Source organism: Lynx rufus, unplaced genomic scaffold (assembly GCF_022079265.1).
Source record: "Lynx rufus isolate CCGP_SWC_20201006 ecotype Redwood Valley unplaced genomic scaffold, mLynRuf1.p SCAF_25, whole genome shotgun sequence".
NCBI classification, from domain to species: domain Eukaryota; kingdom Metazoa; phylum Chordata; class Mammalia; order Carnivora; family Felidae; genus Lynx; species Lynx rufus.
The window spans coordinates 17904884-17926076 of NW_025814840.1; the positions used below are offsets into that span (position 1 = coordinate 17904884).

The following is a 21193-nucleotide window of genomic DNA, read 5'->3' on the forward strand; positions in this document are numbered from 1 at the left end:
CAAAAGAGAAAAAGCAAGAATCGGAAAGGGCCAGACAGCAGTGAGAAGCAGGCAGAAACTGGAGGGGATTCAATCCCTGAAAGGAGAAAAATCACAGGGAGTGAAGCCCAGGGGTGTGTGGTGTTTCTCCCGAGGTTACGCCACGACCCGCTGCAACACAGCCTTTTTGGCTGGAGATGTCAGAGGACAGAGTTCAGGGTTTCGAGAGGGGCTAGAAACTGAAAGGAGGAGATCCCGGAAAGGAGGTTCGTTCGTCCCAAATCTGGAGATAACCTCCTCATAAATCCTCGGCTGACTCCTGAACTTCAGGCACAAGGGAGACCCCGTGGAGTCCGTGAAAAGAAACAATCAGAAGGCAGAGAGAACTGAGATTTCAGCCGGTAACCACCACGGGACACACAGTTTGGCACAGGGCTCCCACCAAGTTAGAAGGGCTGGGTCATCTTTGAGGCTCCCCAGCCGATTCTAATAAGCAGCCAGATGAAGTCACTGGCACATTAAAACCCCCGCTAAACAAACCGAAGGCCGTTCCTTCGCTGCCATAATGTTTCACGCAACTGATTTTCTCTGACATCTACGAAGAATTACGAAGCACCTGTATAGATGTTCAAGTACATGGGAGACATACATGCACACACGGACACCCAAGCGCACACATACATTCCCGTGTGTGCTTTCTCTCACTCAGTACCACCCGCTTCATTTGCTTACAGGTTTCCTTCCCACACTCTGTCTTCCCACAGCGGCCCCTCCCCCTCCCTTTCCAGAACAAAGCATCAGCTCACGTTCTCACCCAAGTGAACATCCTAACTTAAAGCACTCAGAGGCACTGATGTCTAAGGTTAAACTCTGACAAGGCCAGCAAGTGATCTGTCAGTTATAAAATGCCACCATGAAAAATAATTTCTTTCTTTTCCTCCTCTTCTTCTTTTTTCTTTCTTTCTTTCTTTTTTTTTTCTCCTCGTGCTAGCAGGCACTTTGGGTTTCAGTTCAAAAAGTTATCATGCAGTTTGTTTGGGGGCACATGTAATGCAAGATTTTGGTTTGACCTCAAGGTTTTGGCTTATTCTAAGCTTGGGAGATAGATGCGAATCCAGCAAATAGAGCTTCCCAAGGGCAGGGCCGATGCCACTGTTTACGTATCTTGAACCTGAGGAACGATGATCTTGGTTGGTTAAAACATGGTGCTGATGGCACTGTCCTAATAGGCTCAATCACTTTATCGCTGATGAAATTCCTGCTAAGAAAAGCTGCCCGGATTGGCTCTGACCGGGCTGCACGGGAACCGGAAGGAAGAGTATATACACTGATCAGAGAATACAATCACCACTCCAGGATCAGCGGAGTCATCCTCAAATAACTAAGATGGCATGTTTTAAAGCTGTGCCGTCTTCCTACCCTGAAGGATTTCTCTGGACCATGGAGGAGCCTAGAATCCAGCCACCAAGCCCTTCAAACAGCATCGATACACTGGATGGTAATTGCGTTGTGGTTTTAGCTTCCTTTCTGGACGCTTCAAAGTAATACTTCCCCCCCCACACACCCTTTGGAGTCTCTCTCCTAACTGCCAATCAAGTGGACTCGATAAGCCCAGCTCCGGCAGACAAGACTGACCGCAGGTTTTGCGGCTGGCCTTTGCAAAATCCAATAAGCATGTAATTGCAGCAACATCTCCCTTTTTGGGATGGTTCACCTTCGGCAGGCTGTCAAACTTGAATCCGTTATTTTATCAGATGCCGGGAGCCTGGCGTCACCAAACTTCTCATTGCTAAATCTTTGTTTTCCTTCTAAACTCTGGTACTCCAGGGACTGATAAGACTTCCTGGGTTGTAAAGGGAAGAGAGACGCCAATTTTCTAAATACATAAATAAAAATGTAATTTGAACTCTTGCCCTAGTATACAAACAATTTCAATTAAGCTTTGAATGTCCTCCCTCGGCTTTGCTGGGAGAGGCTCCCAAGAGGCTCCCGTAGAGACAGAGAGAGAGAGAGAGAGAGAGAGAGAGAGAGACACACACACACACACACACACACACACACACACACGAAGACTAGAAAGTTAATTGTTCTTTTAGCTGAAACATTTCGGGCTCAGGAAAAGTCAGAATTCAACTGTCTTGGTAATTGAATTAAGAAAAAGAGTCTTACCTTCTCGCCGATCATTTCTGAGAACCCGCACCTTCTCAATTTTCCCCAAGAGAGCCCCGTCCTCAGCTAGGGAAAGAGAGAAGCAGAGAATTTGGAACCTCGTTTGCAAGGGCTCTGTATTCAAGTATTGTGATTCCCAGTCATCGGTGGGCGGATCTCCTGGGGCATCAAAGAGGCACCTGTTTCTTTACACGGCCCAGATTTCTGACGTTTTCGGGCACTAAGGAAGGCCGGCGCCCAGGAGAAGGGCCAGGCAAGGGGCAGGAATCCGTCTTGGTACTTACGGTCATTGCTGTAGTCATCCACCAAGATGATCTCTTTTATGAGGTGGGGCGGGCTTTTCTTAAGCACACTGAGGAAACAGAAAGATAAAGGTTGGGGCGCCTGGTGGCTCGGTCGGTGAAGCATCTGACGTCGGCTCAGGTCATGATCTCACGGTTCGTGAGTTCGAGCCCCGTGTCGGGCTCTGTGCTGGGAGCTCAGAGCCCGGTGCCTGCCTCGGGTTCTGTGTCTCCCTCTCTCTCTGCTCTTCCCCTGCTTGTGCTCTCTCTCTCTCTCTCTCTCAAAAATAAATAAACATTAAAAAAAGAAAAAGAAAAAAAAGAAAGACAAAGTTTGGAGAACTTGTAGGGGTATCACTTGGGGTGGGGGATTCTCCTGCGACGGTCCCAATCCTTGGCTGGAGAAGCCATCAATCAGCCGCTCCTTGTGCTGCGGTCAGGTGACCCGTCTGAACCCCCAGCAGACAGCTCTGGCCTGGCACGCCGGGGATGCGAGCCGGGTCCAGCAGCCCTGCCGGGGACCACCGCCCGTATGGTGCAGCAGGTGGGCACTGGGTGGCCTCTCCTGCCCTTACCTGACCACTGTCCTCAGCAAGGCCGACCTGGCTTCGTTGTGGAACGTGATCACCACGCTGGTGGCTGGTAGGTCCACCCTCCACTGCTTCCGCTGACATCTGAGGGGAGAGAGACATCGTCCTCTGAACGCACCTGGACCAGCCTCGGAGAGGCCCTGGAGGGCACGAGCCCGAAGACCCGCCGGGATGGGCGTTCTCGGGTGGACCTGCTGTCTGCAGGAGGGGCTGGCCTATTCTGAGAGAAAGTGACAACAGGACATAAGGAAACAGAAACACAACCGGAGTTACACGTTAAAAGAGGATTTCGGCGAAAAGTAACATATTGAGAACATCTTTCTAACGCGGAGAGAGGAAAAAAAAAAAAGCGTGTTTTAAAACAGGGAAGTCCCATTTCTTCCCACATGCAGATACACCTCTAGAGATGTGCTTTTCACAATTCACAGTGGTTATTTCCGAGGGGTGGAACCGACTGCGAGTCGATGTTCTTTTCTCATCTCTCCGGCAAGCATGTGGGGCCTCTATGGTTCTCGGCAAAGCTGTATCTGGAACCCGGCTCTGTCCCCCTGACTGCTTGGCCGTCTCCCCACCCCCCCCCCCCCGCCAAGGGCAGCAGGGACACACGCCTGTCACCCTGTGTTTGGGGGGGTGGGGACGGGAAATGCAGCCTGTGTCCCAACAAGGTAGGCGGGAGTGGTGCAGGCTGGGGCGGGGTGAGGGGCGGGCCCGTGGGAACCTGAGCCCGGCCGCTCTCACGGGCGATGTGGTCACAGGGACCACGGATAAGCTCCGGGCAGATCGAAACAAGTCACGTCTCGAGTCTGGCCTCCACAGACAGACACAAGACCGCAAGGACACAGGATGGCTGTGTTAAAAAACAGGACCCCGGCAGCTCTAGGTCGAAGATGCTAACGTATCATACGCTAGAGACAGAAACGACCCATCAAGGTAGAGCCGGCTCAGCAGAAGCCGTCTTCAGGGACCGTCCCTTCAGGGCAGGCTCCACAGACTTGGAGAGCACAGAACACGCCAGCATAAAGGTGATGGTTCCAGAGAGAGAGCAATACATCTGGGGTGGGCTCACAGCCTGTCAGGACCGCCGGCAACATTCGGGCAGTTACCAAAACGATGGGACCACTGATAACCCGCTTGGGAAAAAAAAGGCTGGGAAGACATCTTTGCCCTGAGGGAAACGGAAACAGTTCTCAACATCTTTTTTGTGTGTGGAAGCGTGCAAGTGGGGGAGGCGCAGACAGAGGGGGGGGTGGCGGACAGAGGATCGGAAGCGGGCTCCGTGCTGACAGGTTGACGGCAGTCAACCCGATGCGGGGCTCGAACGCACGAACTGCAAGATCACGACCTGAGCTGCCGTCGGACGCTCAACCGACTGAGCCACCCAGGTGCTCTTTGACCAGCCGTGTTAACACCCCAGGCCCGAAGGGTGCAACGGTTGTGCCATGAGCCTGCATGAGGGTAGGAACCTGTCAGGTGGCCCCCAACGCGGTCCCTCCACCCCGGCCTCTGCGATAGCTGCACAACCTTCCGTGAGGCCAGTGCATTTGACAAACCCTGTTTTTCCCTGTCAGCTCTTCACGTAGGCTACCACAGCTGTTGAGCGATGGGCTTCCAGAATAAAAGGGGTCTATCTTAAATGGCCAATCAGTGGGAAAGGGAGTCGGGTTAGAAACAAACAAACAAACAAACAATCTCTGGTGCCCAGCCACGGCTGAAAGTGTGTAAGCAGTGAAGGACTGAAGCCTTCACACTAAATTTCCATGACTGGGAAAGACGACCTCAGAGAAGCAAATTTGGCAAAGGAGCAGAAAAGCGGTGCAATTAAAAAGCAATGAGGTCCAGAATCGCAAAATGGGCTTCCTTTGTTTATTTTGGTTTATCTGGATAGCCTGATTTTAATTGCTCACGAGGACGCCGCATAATATACCGGTCATGTGTTTGGGGGGGGGGGGGAGGGAGGGACGGGAAATGCATTCTGGAATTAATAGCGGACCTCGTTACGGCTCCCGACAGCTAAGTCCTTAATGACAAGTAGATAGACAGGCTGGTTTTGTTGTTTTTCCTTTTCTTTCCATTTCAGAATTAGCTAATTGTTGGATGAAGGAAGGAAGGAAGCCAACTGGTGGATGCCAGGTTCAGCTGTAAACAAATTACCGACGAGCGCTGTTCCCCAGAACTCCATCCGTAATGCTAATGAGCAAGAACTCGCGTTAGGAGGGTAATACCCTCTCCAGTGAGGTCCCACCTAACACAGCGTGAGGTGCTGAGCTAAGCAGGTTGCGCCCTGACTTACCGAGCGGGCGACGCGGCCACGCGAGGATTAAAACTGGGAAGCATTTTTCATGCCCAAATCACAGTCCACTTAACCAATCCGATCACGTCCTATTCTCCCAGTTTGCTGTTCTCCGCGGGAGCCTCATTCTCCGTGAGCGCTGGGAAGTCTCACGTGTTTCAGGACCCAAAAGGGCTGCTGCAGGCACATTATTTTATTAAAACTCTTCTACGTGTCCATAAGGCACCACGTTTTGCCAGGATTTGGCAGTCAGGAAATTTAAAAGGCATCCCGTTATTTTTTTTAAGGTTATTTTATTTATTTATTTTTGAAAGAGAGAGAGAGAGAGAGAGAGAGAGAGAGAGAGAGAATGAATCCCAAGCAGGTTCCACACTGTCAACGCAGAGCCCGGCAATGGGGCTCAAGCTCGCGAACTGCGAGATCAGGACCTGAGTCGAAATCAAGGGTCGGACGCTTAACCGGCTGAGCCACCCAGGCGCCCCCAGGTATCCCATTTTTCAAGGCAGAGGGCTAACAAGCAAAAACGGAGAAATATCTTACCCCCCTCCCCACCATGAGTTCAGAGTGGATGTGTGTATGGATGTGGATGAATTCAGATCCGAACTCCTCACGCTGAGCCAAGAGAAGTGGGGGGGGGGGGACGGGTGGCAGGGAGTGAAGAATTTCTTTAAATAGAAACGGAATCAATCTTGCATTTAGAGTTCCATCGTTGCCAAGCAGTCTTCACTACTCCGGAGCCAGCGAAAGGCGGCCCGATTTCGAAGATCACCAGGGAAGCTGGCGGCCGGGGGCACGTTCATACTTGAGCGTTCTTTGGGAAAGGGATACAAACTGCAGATTACTTCAAGTCAGCGCAGGAAGAGTGTGCGGCCAGTCCTGGCCTCCCGCTGATGCGAGCTGGCAGCGGTGCGAGGCCGAGGACACGACACGGGGCTCTGGGTCAGGCGCCGAGGACTGGAGCTCGCTGGAGTCTCCACGGGTCTGCTACTAAACTGGTCATTCTGGTAACTTCCTGTCTGGTCAAACGGACACGTGAACAACTGGAGACAGAAGTTGTGTTTTGGTTTTTTTTTAATGCTTAATTTAGTTTCATACTTCTCTGAGACCACATGGCTATCATGATCTGAACTCGTGACTGGCTGGAAACGAGAAAAATGGCCCATCTCAATGACAATGTGCTCCTGAGCCCTTCAGGGGGAAGAGGGGATTTGTCTCCGGGACAGACTCGTCTCTGATGCAGGTGTCCTATTTGGGGCTGGTCACAAAGTTGCTCAAAGAACCAAATGTGCTGGGACGCTAGGGGCTCTGGGTAATAATGCAGACGAGTAATAAGGGATGTTTTCTACGCCTCCCCCAGCACGCCACTGCTCACTGTCACCCAGCTGATCTCGTATTTCTGCAAAGGGCCTGCGGTAACCTTGGTCACTGACTGTGTCATCTGTGAAGATGGCCCTCGTAATCTTGCATGGTTGTCGGGAGAACTGAATAAAAACCTATTAAAAAAAAAAAAAAACCTCCGAAAAGGCGAAAGGTCACTACTTGTAATGCAGGGTTAATAACAGGTGTTTGGTGGCTGTTTGTCATCGGTGCGGGGAGCTCGGTGTGGAGTTTTCTCCAGTAACGTGGAGTTGAGGCCGACGTGATGGGCATGGGACAGACAAGCACACACGATGGTCTATGGGAGGACAGTGTGGTCACTCGGTGGGAGAAGGGTTCCCAGGTCTCCACGAAAAGCGCGGTGGATAGAATGGTAGGGGGATGGAAAAACAGGCTTCGGTAAGAGAGAGAGTTCTAGAACCTCTACAAGGTGCAGAGCAAGGTCACGCTTATTCTGAGATGGGCATGATGGCCAAAGGGAGGGTCACGGGAATGAAGACACACTGGGTGAATAAGTTCCATCTTCCTGAAACGCCTGTTCAACTCAGATTTTGTAAGGAAAATACCGAGCAACTCGATCGATGAGTAGTTAATTTAGCAATTAAAGTAGTAATTAAGCATTATTCGATGTTAGCATAAAGACGGGTGTCTATCATGGAGGAAATGGGATATGTATACCCTTTAAAAGAATAAAACAAAGTTGGGGCACCTGGGTGGCTTGGTCGGTTAAGCGTCCGACTTCGGCTCAGGTCATGATCTCACGGTCCGGGAGTTCGAGCCCCGTGTCGGGCTCTGGGCTGACAGCTCAGAGCCTGGAGCCTGTTTCAGATTCTGTGTCTCCCTCTCTCTCTGCCCCTCCCCTGTTCATGCTCTGTCTCTCTCTGTCTCAAAAATAAATAAACGTTAAAAAAAAATTAAAAAAAAGGATAAAGCAAAGTTAAAAGCCACGTCAAGCTCATGAAGGCATCTTCTGGGTGCCCGGCACTCAGAGGCCGCTTGGCCCCTCTGTGAAGCCAGTAGGGCACTTCCAGCCGGTCCCACAAGGGGGATGTGCAGACCCCAGGACCCTGAGCATTCGACACACAGCCCGTGACCTGATCACAAGTCGGGATTCTGGCGTAGGTGGAAATGTGCCGGCAACGGGAGCCTTGAATGATTAGTTTCTGCAGCCCAGACCTTACTGTGTGCCCCCTCCCCCCAGCCGCCTTCCGGCCGCGTCTCTGCTTCCCGGGGAGCAGCTCAAGGGGAAAAAAACACCCGGCTGAGGCAAGGCCACGGTCTCGTTCGAGGTTCTGGTTGCTGTCGTATGCATTTCTCTGTATAAATCGTGAAGCTGGCATCCTGGGTTCCTTCAATCTGTGAGCGCAGTTCGAGTCCGCCTCTGAGAGACAAAGCTGGCTCTGGTTTGCGGACAGTGAAACAAAGCGAAGCGGAAGGGTGGGGGGAGCGAAGCTTCCGTTCCTGGGTTTGCAAAGCCAAGGGTCCAGCCTTGGACCACGATGCACTCGCTGGGGCCTCTGGGGAAGAGGGGCAGATGCCGCCTTTTTCCCAGGCCGCCTCAGCACCGGCACACCCGCGTCGTGTGCGCGCGGAGAACTTCACACCTACGATCCGGACAGCAACATACAAGCACCCATGCGCCCCCCGCTCGGCTTTAGTAAATCTTGGTATTTCACGCTCACCGCTCTAAGGCTTTCCACGGCGGGCCAACGCCACGCCTCATCCCTTCCCTGCTGCTGGCTGACTTCTCCCTGTCAGCAATAACACAGTGGTGGGCGAGGTCTTCTTACATGAAGCTTCTCGGCCATTAGGTCCCCGCAAGGGGCCAGTCACCGATGGATGTCCCTCTTCAACTGAACGTGAGACAGTCAACTGCTCTCTATAATGGCTGTTACCAGTTTCGCTCCTGCTCCCAAGGCCCCGGGGTTCATGAGGCTCCACGGTCTTCCCGCCCCTTGGTATCACCGGAGTGTTTTTATTTGGCCAGGCAGACTGGTACGAAACAGCTGTTCGGGGTTCCACTTTTTATTACCTCCTTACTACTTGATGACAGGAATTTAGATCTTCTGGACGTCATCCTTCTGTCGGCCAGATGCACTGTAGGAACCTTTTCCAAGTCTGTGGCAGATCCTTTAATTTTGTTCGCGATGTCTTCTGTCAAACATGCGTCTTCAGTCGGACTTTTCAAACTGTGGCCCTGGGGTAACGTTCTGATGACCTAAGGTCATTAATATATTCTTTGTAGGTTTTCTTCCAGATGTTTTAACTTTTATTCATTTATTTTATTTATTTGAGTGAGAGAGAGAGAGAGAGAGAGAGAATCCCAAGCAGGCTCTGCACGATCAGCACAGAGCCTAACGCGGGGCTCGAACCCGCGAACCGTGAGATCATGACCGGAGCCGAAACCAGCCAGCTGCACGCTCAACCGACTGAGCCGTCCAGGCATCCCTGGATGTTTTAAAACTTTTACAAATACGTTTCGCATTTACATTCTCTAACTGCCCATGTATATTTTTATGAATGGTAGGACTAAGTGATCTCATTTTTTCTACACGGATGATTCGTGTCTCAGTACCGCTTAACAGCTCATTACTTCACCCCTGGTTTGGAATGTCACTGCTGTCACATTGCATTTTTTATATGCAGACGTCTACTGCTGGTTCCATTTCTTTTTTTTTTTTTTTTAATTTTTTTTCAACGTTTTTATTTATTTTTGGGACAGAGAGAGACAGAGCATGAACGGGGGAGGGGCAGAGAGAGAGGGAGACACAGAATCCGAAACAGGCTCCAGGCTCCGAGCCATCAGCCCAGAGCCTGACGCGGGGCTCAAACTCACGGACCGCGAGATCGTGACCTGGCTGAAGTCGGACGCTTAACCGACTGCGCCACCCAGGCGCCCCTGCTGGTTCCATTTCTGCTCTGGTCACGTAACCTTGCATTCGCACCATGCTGCCTTACCTGGAGGTAAGTCTTCGCCTCCGACAAGGCAGGCTGCCTACGATGTGTAGTTCTTCATTCAAGATGCTTTATTGGCTATCCGGGGCCATCTGCCTTTCCTTATGAATTTAAAGATCAGTTCTTGAAGTGCCATGAAAGAAAGCACCATAGGACACTGTACTGAATTCACAGATTAATTTGAAGAGAATCAGTATCTTTATAATACTGAGTGGGTTTGGGTGTTTTTTTTTTTTTTTGCCCTTCAGTTATGTTTTTTTTTTTTTTAAGTAATCTCTACGCCCAACGTGGGGCTCGAACTCACGACCCCATGATCAAGAGCTGCACACTCCACCAACTAGGCCAGCCAGGCACCCCCCCTTCAATTGTGTTTTGTACTTTGCTAGTTTTCTCCAGAAAAGTCATGCACATCTTTTGTTGAATTTATTCCTAGTTACCCCTACATTATGCTCGCTATACACAGTGGGATCTATTTTCCCATCTTCTAACAGGCCAGTGCTGCTGCGCAGTTTTGCATGTGGCCGCAGTACTGAGCAACCTCACCGAACTCCTTAGTTCTTTTGTTTTATGATTATTTTTTTAGAAGTTTATTTACTTTGAGAGAGAGAGTACACGAGCAGGAGGAGAGGCAATAAACAGTTTATAGGTTCTCTTGGATTCTCCACTAATCAATTCATCCACATTTTGTTTTTTTCTTTCCATTTCTTACAAATCTTACGTTTCTTGTCTTAATAAGGCACTGGTTATATGACCTACAACATAATATGCGATTTAAAAAAGGGGGGGGGCTAGAAAACATCCTTACCTCCATCTCATCTTTAATGTGCCCACAATTAGATTTCTTTCTTTCTTTCTTTTTTTTTTTTTTTTTGAGAGAGAGTGCGAGTAGGGGAGAGGGGCAGAGGGAAGGAGGGATGGAGAGAGGGAGAGGGAGAGGGAGAGGGAGGGAGGGAGAGAGGGAGAGAGGGAGTGGGAAAGAGAAAGAGAGAGAGAGAGGGGATCCCAAGCAGGTTCCACGCCCAGCACGGAGCCCAACACGGGGCTCGATAAGATCATGACCTGAGCCGAGATCGAGAGTTGGATTCTTAACTGACGGAGACACCCCCACGCCCCCAGAATTTCATCATTAAGCAGAATGCTTCCTGGAGATGTTTTATAGACTACCTTTAATTAGGTTAACGAAATTCCCTTGTAAGTGCTATATTTTGCTGATTTTTTTTCTCTTTCATCTATTAAAGATGATCATATAGCCTTTCTTCTTTACTGCATTGAGGTGGTAAATTGTATTAATATAGTTTTCTGTTGCTCAGTCAATCCTCCTTTCCTAAAATAAACCCTAACTGGCCATGACTGTTTTTAAATAGAGCTGTGTTAGATTTGCTAGTATTTGGTTGAGATCTTTTGAATCAATAACGTAACTGTGACTGGTCTGCAAGTTTCTGTTCTTACACTTTCCTTTTCCAATCTCGGAACAAGATTCTCCTGCCCTCACGAAAGCATGCACGATAGCTTCCCTCGTTTTCTATTCTTTAAACTACTCTGTGGTTTGTGTAAACCCACCTGAGCCGTCAATGTGGGGAAGGCAAACTTTTTATTGCCCAGACGGTCTTTCATGGCTTGTATTTATTCATATTTTTAATTTCTGGAGTGATTCTGGTAATTTCCATGTTCCTAAAAAACCATTCCATGTAAGTCGCATTTATTTGCATTAAAGTGTACTCACAATTTTCTTATGGTCATTACAAGCTCTACTGTATTAATAATAATAACTGTGCTATTTTCCCCAATACTATTTTATCATGGTTTTTCTTTATTTTGGTTAATCAGTATTCTTGGAGATTTCTATTTTTTGAAGATCAAGTTTTACATGATCCTATTTTGTTGTGTGTGTGTCTTTCTAGTTCATTAAATTTTTCTTTTTCCTGCATTATGTCCTTCCTTCCGCTGTTGAGGTTTTTTTCACCCTGTCTTCTTCCACCTTCCAAGGTCACAGAGTGGGCCGGGGTTAGCCTATGCAACAAACAGGTGGCTTCAAATCCAGTCAAATTCTCTAGACGGAGAGACAAAGGCAGTTCTGTGCTCAGCCAAGAGCAGGGCGGGGTGACGTGGGGAGACGGTGGCCTTAGGTTTCGGAATGACTGGCTGTTTAACTCGGGGAAGGAGCCGCGGGCACAGGTCTTCATCTGCTCTGCCAAGGTACACACTGAGGGCCGGGCCCCGGGGGAGACAGGGCCACCCTGGGGGCTGCTCTGACCCCAGTCTCTCCAGCAGACCCAGCGTCTGAAAGTGTGCCGGCCCCCTCGCACACCTGTGAGGCCGGGGAGACAAAGCAGGAGAAGCTGTGTGAGGGTCAGGCTCAGACAGCAAAGCCCTGATGTTTCGGAAACCCTGACATAGATGAAAACAGATCCGGTCACTTCCCAGCCCCTTTGCTCTCTGCTTGTGTATGGAGTATGTGGAGGGGGGGGGGGGAGGGGGGGAGGTTAACACCCAGGCCACTGGGAGGAAGGCCGTCAACAGCAGGTGACCCCAAACAGGCCCCGAACACACATTTGTCCCCTTGCTCTCACCCACAGAGACCACACTTCCACGATTTCCATTCCAAAGGGAAAAAAGGCTGGGTCTATTTGTCCCCGTGGGAGCCACAGAGCCCAGATGGTTAGTGTCAGACTCTCAGAAGGGCCTATTTCTTTTATAAATGTTTATATTCATTTTTTTTTTAAATTTTTTTTTCAACGTTTATTTATTTTTTGGGACAGAGAGAGACAGAGCATGAACGGGGGAGGGGCAGAGAGAGAGGGAGACACAGAATCGGAAACAGGCTCTAGGCTCTGAGCCATCAGCCCAGAGCCTGACGCGGGGCTCAAACTCCCGGACCGCGAGATCGTGACCTGGCTGAAGTCGGATGCTTAACCGACTGCGCCACCCAGGCGCCCCATGTTTATATTCATTTTTGAGACAGACAGAGAGAGAGAGAGAGGGAATCCAAGCGGGCTCTGAGGCCCGATCCAGGGCTCAATCTCAGGAACGATGAGGTCATGACCTGAGCCGAAACCAAGGGTCGGATGCTTAACCGACTGAGCCACCCAGGTGCCCCCCCGCAAGAGCCTACTGAAAAGTAGATGCCTTGGCCCTGCCCACCCGAGTAAGTCTGAGTGACGCCTGAGAATCTGAGTTCAGAAGCTCCCTCTTCCCCAAGTGATGCTGATGCAGGCTGTTCTCAGGCCTCGTTTTAGGAAAGTTTGCAGAAGACCGAGTGACAATGGTCCTCTACTATGGAGTTGTAACTAGACTCATCTGAGGAGCTCTGGAATTATCCATGGAATTCTGATACGGACCACAGGGCACAGAGGCTAAAAACCACTTCTCTAGAGGACTGTGGTTTCCCATTCCCCCTCCACCTCAACCCGAGTCCCCGTGTCCATCACGTAAGGACCCTGCCTGTGCCGTGTTCCTCACACTCCGGCCAAGGTGAGAAGCCCGGCACTTAGAGGGTCAGGTGCGAGGCTTTGCAATAAGGCTCCAACGCATCTGGGCCCTGTGGATCGAGATCTGGCCCACACCTCAGATCTGGGCTCACAACAAGAGGTGGGCGGGCCTTGCAACCGATCGTTGTCCCTCTACCTTCAGAGCATGAGCAACATTTACAGGCCAAACTAGGTGGGTGCACCCTTCACCCCCGGGCGCTTCTTCTCTGGCCACCCATGGAGATCAGCCTCCCGTGGCCATGTTCACGGTGCGCTTCGCTACGGAGTTCTAGGAAGGTTGGACAGACAGACCATGGGGTAGAACGGGTATTAGAAATGGAACAGAAGAGGGGCGCCTGGGTGGCGCAGTCGGTTAAGCGTCCGACTTCAGCCAGGTCACGATCTCGCAGTCCGTGAGTTCGAGCCCCGCGTCGGGCTCTGGGCTGATGGCTCAGAGCCTGGAGCCTGTTTCCGATTCTGTGTCTCCCTCTCTCTCTGCCCCTCCCCCATTCATGCTCTGTCTCTCTCTGTCCCAAAAATAAATAAACGTTGAAAAAAAAAAAAAAAAAAAAAAAAAAAAAAAAAAAAAAAGAAATGGAACAGAAGAAAAAATTGAAAAGGCAGAAGAAGAAAAAAAAAAAAAGAAGCAAGCTAAAGACCTCTCGTATAATGTTCATTTAATTAAAACACACTCTTAGTACTCCTCCAAACAGTGATAACGGCATAATATTCCACCTAATCAACTAATTTCTGGTCAGTCCTAATAGCTAGAGAGCTTAGTCTACAGAGGTCTTTTAAAGCGGAAGAGAACCAAATCCTAAGACATTTGAAAACCTCTACAGGACTCATCTGAAATTAAGCTTCTTAAAAATCTAGTTGGCAGGAGATTTGAATAAGCCCCATTAATCACCATGGGTTTGTCTCGCTTTGAAATTACGAGTCTCAAACAGCCCCCTCGCCTCCCACAGGTTCTCGTATTCCGTACTGCATTGCGAAAGGGAGCATGTTCTAAGACAAAATATTTATCCTCGCTGTGACGCCAGAAGCTCGAGCCGATCTGATCTCCCACACTCCCCGTGGAGTCCTCTAGATGCCCCGGAAAGTCAAGGGTTCCAGAGGTGAGAGCGCACACACGCCCGGGGCGGGCGGAGGCCACGCACGAACACACACTCTTCACACACCAAACACTCCAGGCTCAGCACCGGCTATAGGAAGGGCCGCCCGGATGCACACGAGTGCTCTCCTCCCGAGCCGGGGGGCCTCAGGGTTCCCCTGGCCGCCTTCAGCAAGCACGCCGTCTGATGGAACCCAACTAATCTTTCATTCAGAGGGCGTCATCTGCCCTTTACTGCCTCCAGTTTTACAGACACTAAATGGTAACTGAACACTTCTTCAGGAGTCAAGAGCCGTTGCAAGCTGAGAAAATAACAGTCCTGGACGAAGCCATCTGAACTTCATCAAGCGTCCGAGAGCACTCGAGCCATCAACCTCCTGCCCACCGTTCAGGCGGAGGCAGCTCAGAGGCAGAAAAGCACAGGACTTGAAATGATCCTTCTTCCTGATGCCACGGAAGACGCTGTCCTCTCGGGATAGAAGCCCACGCCGCTTACGAGACACTAAGAACCACGTGTTCCATTTCTCGCCCCTGGTCTGTCCCCCTGGGACATGAGGAACCCATTGATCGGCTCCACTCCACCACCTCTGCTCCCAAGGGCGGCCACCTTCCTCCCTGGTACGTGAACTCCGGTTTCCAAGCTGCCAAGGGTTTAGTTTTTATCTTCACTGCTCTGCGAAGAGATGTGCTTCTATTTTTATCTGCTCCCCACAGTCTCGAAGCGGCTAATCCTTAGGAGTACGCCCTCTTAGGGATTCTTCGGGCAGTTGGCTTTCTTTTCTTCCCTGTGTCTTTCTCTTTCAGCCGTCGCTGCAACACTCGGGCCAAATAGTGGACTTCGGGTGGCCACTGAGCCGCGGTCTGACCTCTGAAACTTGGTAGGAGAAAGCTACGTCCTGTCAAGGGTGCCGTCTGAAGGGACCGCCCTTTTCAAAGTTGACTGTTGGAACAAAGATGAACTGTTCGGATAACGATGCTAGGAATCAGAGGTTGTAGTGGACCCATTCTCTCGCAAAGCCCAAGGCAGACAGCTCAGTCAGGCCACTGGACAAGCCTAAGAACGTAACCCCGACGTAGCAGGTTCCCTATTCTAACTGCTCCCTTGGTCCTGGCCTATCAGCGTTCCACGCAGAGAACAGAACGGAACACCCAGCGTCTGTCTGTCCCGGCATGGCTTGTTCACATTTTTTCCAACCAACGTCCGGATGATTTGTTTGCTCGTGTCAAACGTTAACAGCAATTTCTGGAATCTTGGGGGAAAAAACATCAGCTTCTAGTTGGTGACAGAATGGTATGCTATGGTGAAGAATGATAAGGTTATTTGACCTATCTGGGCACTGACAGTTACTACATGGATGCAGCAACCTCAGTCCTGCTGAGGCTACCGATCCGTGGGATGTCTTCTCGGCACACCTGAAGGAGGGGGTACATGCTTCCTGGAAATGCAGAGATCGCCCTCTCTTGCTCCTTTCAGACAGATTTTGTTTGGGACGAATTGCCAAGTCCTTGAGGCAAGTCCTGATTGGCCCAAGACAAACTCGTTTTTCCCCGCCTCGGTCATGGTCACAAACACCGTGACTTAGTTCTGGCCCATGGACTGTAACAGAAGGTTTGCTGGGCAGACTTCCAGAAAAGTAATAAGCTGCTGAAGGAAAGACCGCTTCTGACCCCTTTACTTCCTGCCTTCAAAGTGATCACGATGCATGGAGCTATGGCAGCCTTTTTATAATCAGAAGGCAAAAAGGATGGGGCTGAAAAAATACTGAATACGGTGGTGAGGAAATCAGAAAGTTCTCAGTCTGCCCGAAGCCTTAGAGGGTCACCCCCACACTTCTAAATTTAATAAGCTGTCTTTTTTGCTTAAAGTACCCTAACTGATATGACACGATACGTAACATAAGCAGAAGGGCTTTGGGCTTCTTGGTGACAACACTAACAGAAAACAATGAAACAACATACACAGAGTTTCAAAATAAGACGTCCCACTAGAATTCTGTGCATCGTGAATTTACCATTCGAATACAAACGGAGTGGGAAGTAATTCTCAGGTGAGCAAGCCCACAAAGCATTTCAGTTATCTGAGCTGCCTGAAAACATATTTGAAGATCTACTTTAAAATCAATAAATAAAAAATAAATACATAAAACCAAGACTCCACTTACGGCCTGATATGGTAGGATGCATGAAAACGACGTCAGCATTAGCGTCTAACAGGCTTACATAAATATGGTTATGCAAATAAAAATTGCTTAAAAGATCGTTATATCAAAGAGAATTTTATTAAGTGATTATACAAAATCATGTTGACCATAATCTGTGTTGAATTCCAGATAAATCAAGCCAATCAGAAAATGAGTGGGAAAAAGTAAAAGCATATTAGTTCCTGACCTGAAGATACATACGGTTTCATTCTTGGCAATAAACCAAAGCTCCTTCAATTTCAGTGGTTTCGTTGAACTTTTTTTTTTTTTAAACTTTTTTTTTTTTTAACGTTTATTTATTTTTGGGACCGAGAGAGACAGAGCATGAACGGGGGAGGGGCAGAGAGAGAGGGAGACACAGAATCGGAAACAGGCTCCAGGCTCTGAGCCATCAGCCCAGAGCCCGACGCGGGGCTCGAACTCACGGACCGCGAGATCGTGACCTGGCTGAAGTCGGACGCTTTCGTTGAACTTTTTTAAGTAGGCTGCACACCCATCGCAGAGCCTGAACTTCCACCTGAGATCAAGACCTGAGCTGAGATCAAGAGCTGGAGGCTGAACCGATTCAGCCACCCAGGCGCCCCGTTGAACTTTTATAAACACGTAAAGTGGCAACTAGTTGACTCCCATGTAGGAAACAACTTTCCACGTAGGAGGGAAAAACAACCGACAAAACAAAAAGACCAGCAAAGTCAAGCGTTTTCCACTGAATAGAAGAAAGAAAACGGTGGCAAAAGCACGCATGAAAAAAAAAACAACAAAAAAAACCAGAATGACATAAAACATCAGAGAACAGATCTACCGTGAAAATGGCAAAGTGTTCTATTAGACCATCAGGTTGGCCTAAAAATAAAAATACAGTGCTAGGGTTGCTTAGAAAAGACCAACCTTAATCAACAGGACACCGACACGGAAGGAAGGCAAAAATATATCAAGAATAAGCAAAATCAAGAGATTAACTTTATAAAAAAATAAAACGCGTGGCAAAACAGAAAACATCAGGGGAAACGCCAGAGGGTAATTTTATGTTAATAAAGGTATAATCCATCATGAATATACAATTTCTAGGCTCCGAATCACGGTCTTCAAACGTATCAAGCAAATACTCTTAGAAATAAGCAAACAAGGGGTGCCTGGGTGGCGCAGTCGGTTAAGCGTCCGACTTCAGCCAGGTCACGATCTCGCGGTCCGTGAGTTCGAGCCCCACGTCGCGCTCTGGGCTGATGGCTCAGAGCCTGGAGCCTGTTTCCCATTCTGTGTCTCCCTCTCTCTCTGCCCCTCCCCCGTTCATGCTCTGTCTCTCTCTGTCCCAAAAAAAATAAATAAACGTTGAGAAATAAGCAAACAAGCAGAAACTCATAGAACTGTGGTAGGAGCTTCAAACCCTTCTATCAAGTAGACGATGAAGATCAAGGGATTCTGAATGCAATTAATCCTGTTGGTTGAACACGTACATTTTGAACTTTGAAACAATTAGAGATACGACTGGCCTTAAAAAAAAAAAAACCAAAAAACCCACACACACAACAACAACAACCCATGAGATATTTATAGAAATGAGAAGTGAAGAACGTAGCCTCCGGAGTCAGGCTGCCGTAGTTCATAGACTCCAGCAACCCCGAGTTATGCAACCTTGTGGATTCTGTTTCTTCACGTATGAAATCGCAGGACCCAGAGGAGCACCGACTTCAGAGCCGTTGCAGGAATGACATGAATAAACACCTAAAAAGTGTCGAGCATGGCGTCAGGGAACAAAAAACACAACTGCACAGAGTTGCCACTGCTGACACCAATCTCATGCCACAAATAAACCCCCTCCCCCCCCCCCCATATCCGCCAAGTCAAATCACCACTACTGGTGATTTCTTCAAAAAGAAAACAAAAGAAAAAAAAAACCCACATCGATTTCTTGCAATTTTGAAACTCTCTCAGAAATACGCGTGGTATTAAAAAAGAAACCAAAAGAATTCCAGAAGAGTGAGAAATGACACTTTGGTCATTTAAAAAGTAGGTTTAAACATAACGAAAATTGTAATGCTACATTTTGTAATACGGGGAAATTCAGCCAAAGCTGCCTTCCGGAAACGAATGTAACAGATGTGAAATAAACATTCAATTCTGTTGGGGGTGGGGAGGAAAGCAGAAGGAAGAAAATATAAATAGATAATATAAAATATAAATAGCTATGTAAAATATAAATATATAAAAAATATTATATATACTTAACTTAAATATAAATTTATATAAAAATATAAAATATAAATAGCTAAACAGATATTAGAATTTATATAAAACCCAAGCACTTGGTTCCTAAAGGATGTAAAGGAAGAAAGAGTAAAAGGCAAAGAAGAGGCATAAGGAAAAAAAAAACACCAAAAAACAAAAAACCAAAAAACCAAAAAACAAAAAACAACTCCAGAGAGACAAACCCCAGGCATTTCTACACAAAAAGGAAATTTAAGTGCATATGCACACAACGCTATGCCAATAAGTTTGAAAAGTGAAGCTTATGATCTTCTGGGAAGATATAAATTATCAAAATTAATTCAAGCACAACATAGATAAACCGACCATATGTCAACATCCAAGGAAGCATTTTAAAAAGTCATCAAAGGACTACTTTCAATCCAGCAAAAACAGTTCTAGGTTTAGATGACTTTTATAGGTGAATTTCAAGAAACAATTCCTTTGTAAATAAGTTTTTCTTAAGCATCTTTTTAAAAAAGACAGTTGTTCTAAAATTCATTTTACAAAGTTAGCTTAAACACGAAGCCAAAACCAGATGAAGGGAAGGGAGGAAGGGAGAAGGGGAGAGCGAGCGGGAAACCACAGATCATTTCAATTATGGATCTTAATCCAAAACCTAAAATAAAGTAGTAGCCAAACTCAGCAATATATGGAAGACATTCTGGTAGATTCTCAGAACCGAGTAATACACTGACATTTAAGACAGGACTTCCTTTCAAGTGAGGGGGCAAAAAAGGTTGTTCAAATATACTCACCCCCAACACTGCCGGCATGAAAAATGAAAAGAAACAATCCCCACTTCCGTCCCCAGAGAATCAGCCACATAAACATAAAATGGAACACATAAAGCCACGAGAAGTGAAAGCTATATTTAAAATGTTTCCTATGGATCACTGAGTGAAAAAAAGCAGAATGCCAAACAGCAAATATAGTATCGTATTTTTATATAATTACATGCACCTCGCTATCAGGGGATGGAAGAGACACATGAGGAAGGTCACTCCCAAGAATGCTAATGCTTATTCCAGTCTACTGAGGTTTTTTCGATAAGGTTAATCCCTTTTAACCCTTTGGTGTGATTTCCTTTTTTGGAGGGTGGGCTATACAACAAACAAACACGCGTCTGCTTTTTAATAGCTGTTAAGGAAAGAAAAAGAAAACCGTTTAAGAAACTGGGTGCCTTTTGGGAAGGTCTGATACAAGCTGTCCTACGCAAGGCAGAACAGATCTTCTGGTGGGGATCACTGCGGTGTAGAAGGCACAGGGACAGACTGCAGAGATTTTGAGCTACTATTTGCTTAAGAGGCAGTTTGCCAACAACAGGAGGGGGCGTCACCACCACCACCACCAGCACCATCATCCGTGTCTGACCCTGGGCTCCTTGGGGCTGGTACTGCTTACACCCCAGACTGGACAGATCCTGGGGTCGTTTTCCCCTCAGAAGGCTGTGACGAAGATGTGTTCCGAGGATGACACCACCGAGCACTGGAGGACACCTCTTTTTTTTTTTTTAATGTTTATTTTTTGAGAGAAAGAGACAGAGACAGAGCATGAGCAGGGGAGGCGGAGGGGGAGGGGCAGAGGCAGAGGGAGACACAGAATCCGAAGCAGGCTCCAGGCTCCGAGCCCGATGTGGGGCCTGAACTCACGTGGTGTTCCGAGATCATGACCTGAGCCCAAGTCAGACTCTTAACCGACTGAGGCACCCAGGCGAGGAGGACACCTCTTTGCAAGTGAGATTCTAGAGCCGACAGTGCCAATGGAGTTATTTCATAAAAGCAGCCGCCAAGGGAGATCCAGGTGAATATACCAAGAGCTATGTATTAGGTGCTAATCTCCAGGGTCACCTCCAGGTGACTCCAGAAGCCTTCCAGGAGGTCGAGTTGGCTGAAGACGACTCCTGGCATCTCTACTCCCCACTATGGCCTCTCCTATCCCACGGAACATACCAGAGCTCATACATCTGGTAACTTGGGTGGTCTTAATCTCAAGCTATGGTAACAGAGGATGAGGCTCTGACCCTCCAGGACTAGCTATGCATCATGTGGCAGCAGAATGACATTTACTTTGCCACTCTTCTTTGTCTACCTAGCAGGACCCCATACTCCCTAATTTACAACTCCGAAATTTGGCACTCTGTACAACAACAACAACAAAACCCTCCTATCCTATCTGGTGGCAAGACCTGGGCCCACGTGCATTCATTTGGCAGGAAAACCTGACCTGGACTGCTGTCTGTCATCTTTATTCATCTCGCCTCATGTGAATGTTCATTAAAGTTTTCCTGCAAAAAATACTGGCACTTAATTGCAAGGTATCGCCCCAGAATTAAGGATCTCATGTAATAAAACCGTGAAATGTATGTACCGCGATATCTGTCCGGAGTGGAAAAAAAAAAAAGAATTCCTCAGGAGTTTAAGTGAGGGATTGGGGACTCGTATAATTACAGACAGTCTGTCCCCGAGAAGCTTCCTAATAAAATACCTGGAGAAAGACTATGGGCAGCTCTGGAACAAGGGAATA

At 48.2% G+C, this 21193-nt stretch overlaps 1 protein-coding gene across 2 annotated transcripts in view; it reads right to left on the reverse strand.

Moving 5' to 3' along the window:
* Window positions 1-21193, reverse strand: part of GALNT2 (polypeptide N-acetylgalactosaminyltransferase 2) — a 193097-nt gene that overhangs the window by 33969 nt on the left and 137935 nt on the right. For both annotated transcript variants that reach the window (XM_047088639.1, XM_047088640.1), the window contains exons 4-6: window positions 3005-3103; window positions 2433-2500; window positions 2149-2214 (exon numbers count right to left, since the gene is read on the reverse strand). In XM_047088639.1, coding sequence (XP_046944595.1) covers window positions 2149-2214; window positions 2433-2500; window positions 3005-3103 — 233 coding nt within the window. The remainder of the gene's footprint in view (window positions 1-2148; window positions 2215-2432; window positions 2501-3004; window positions 3104-21193) is intronic.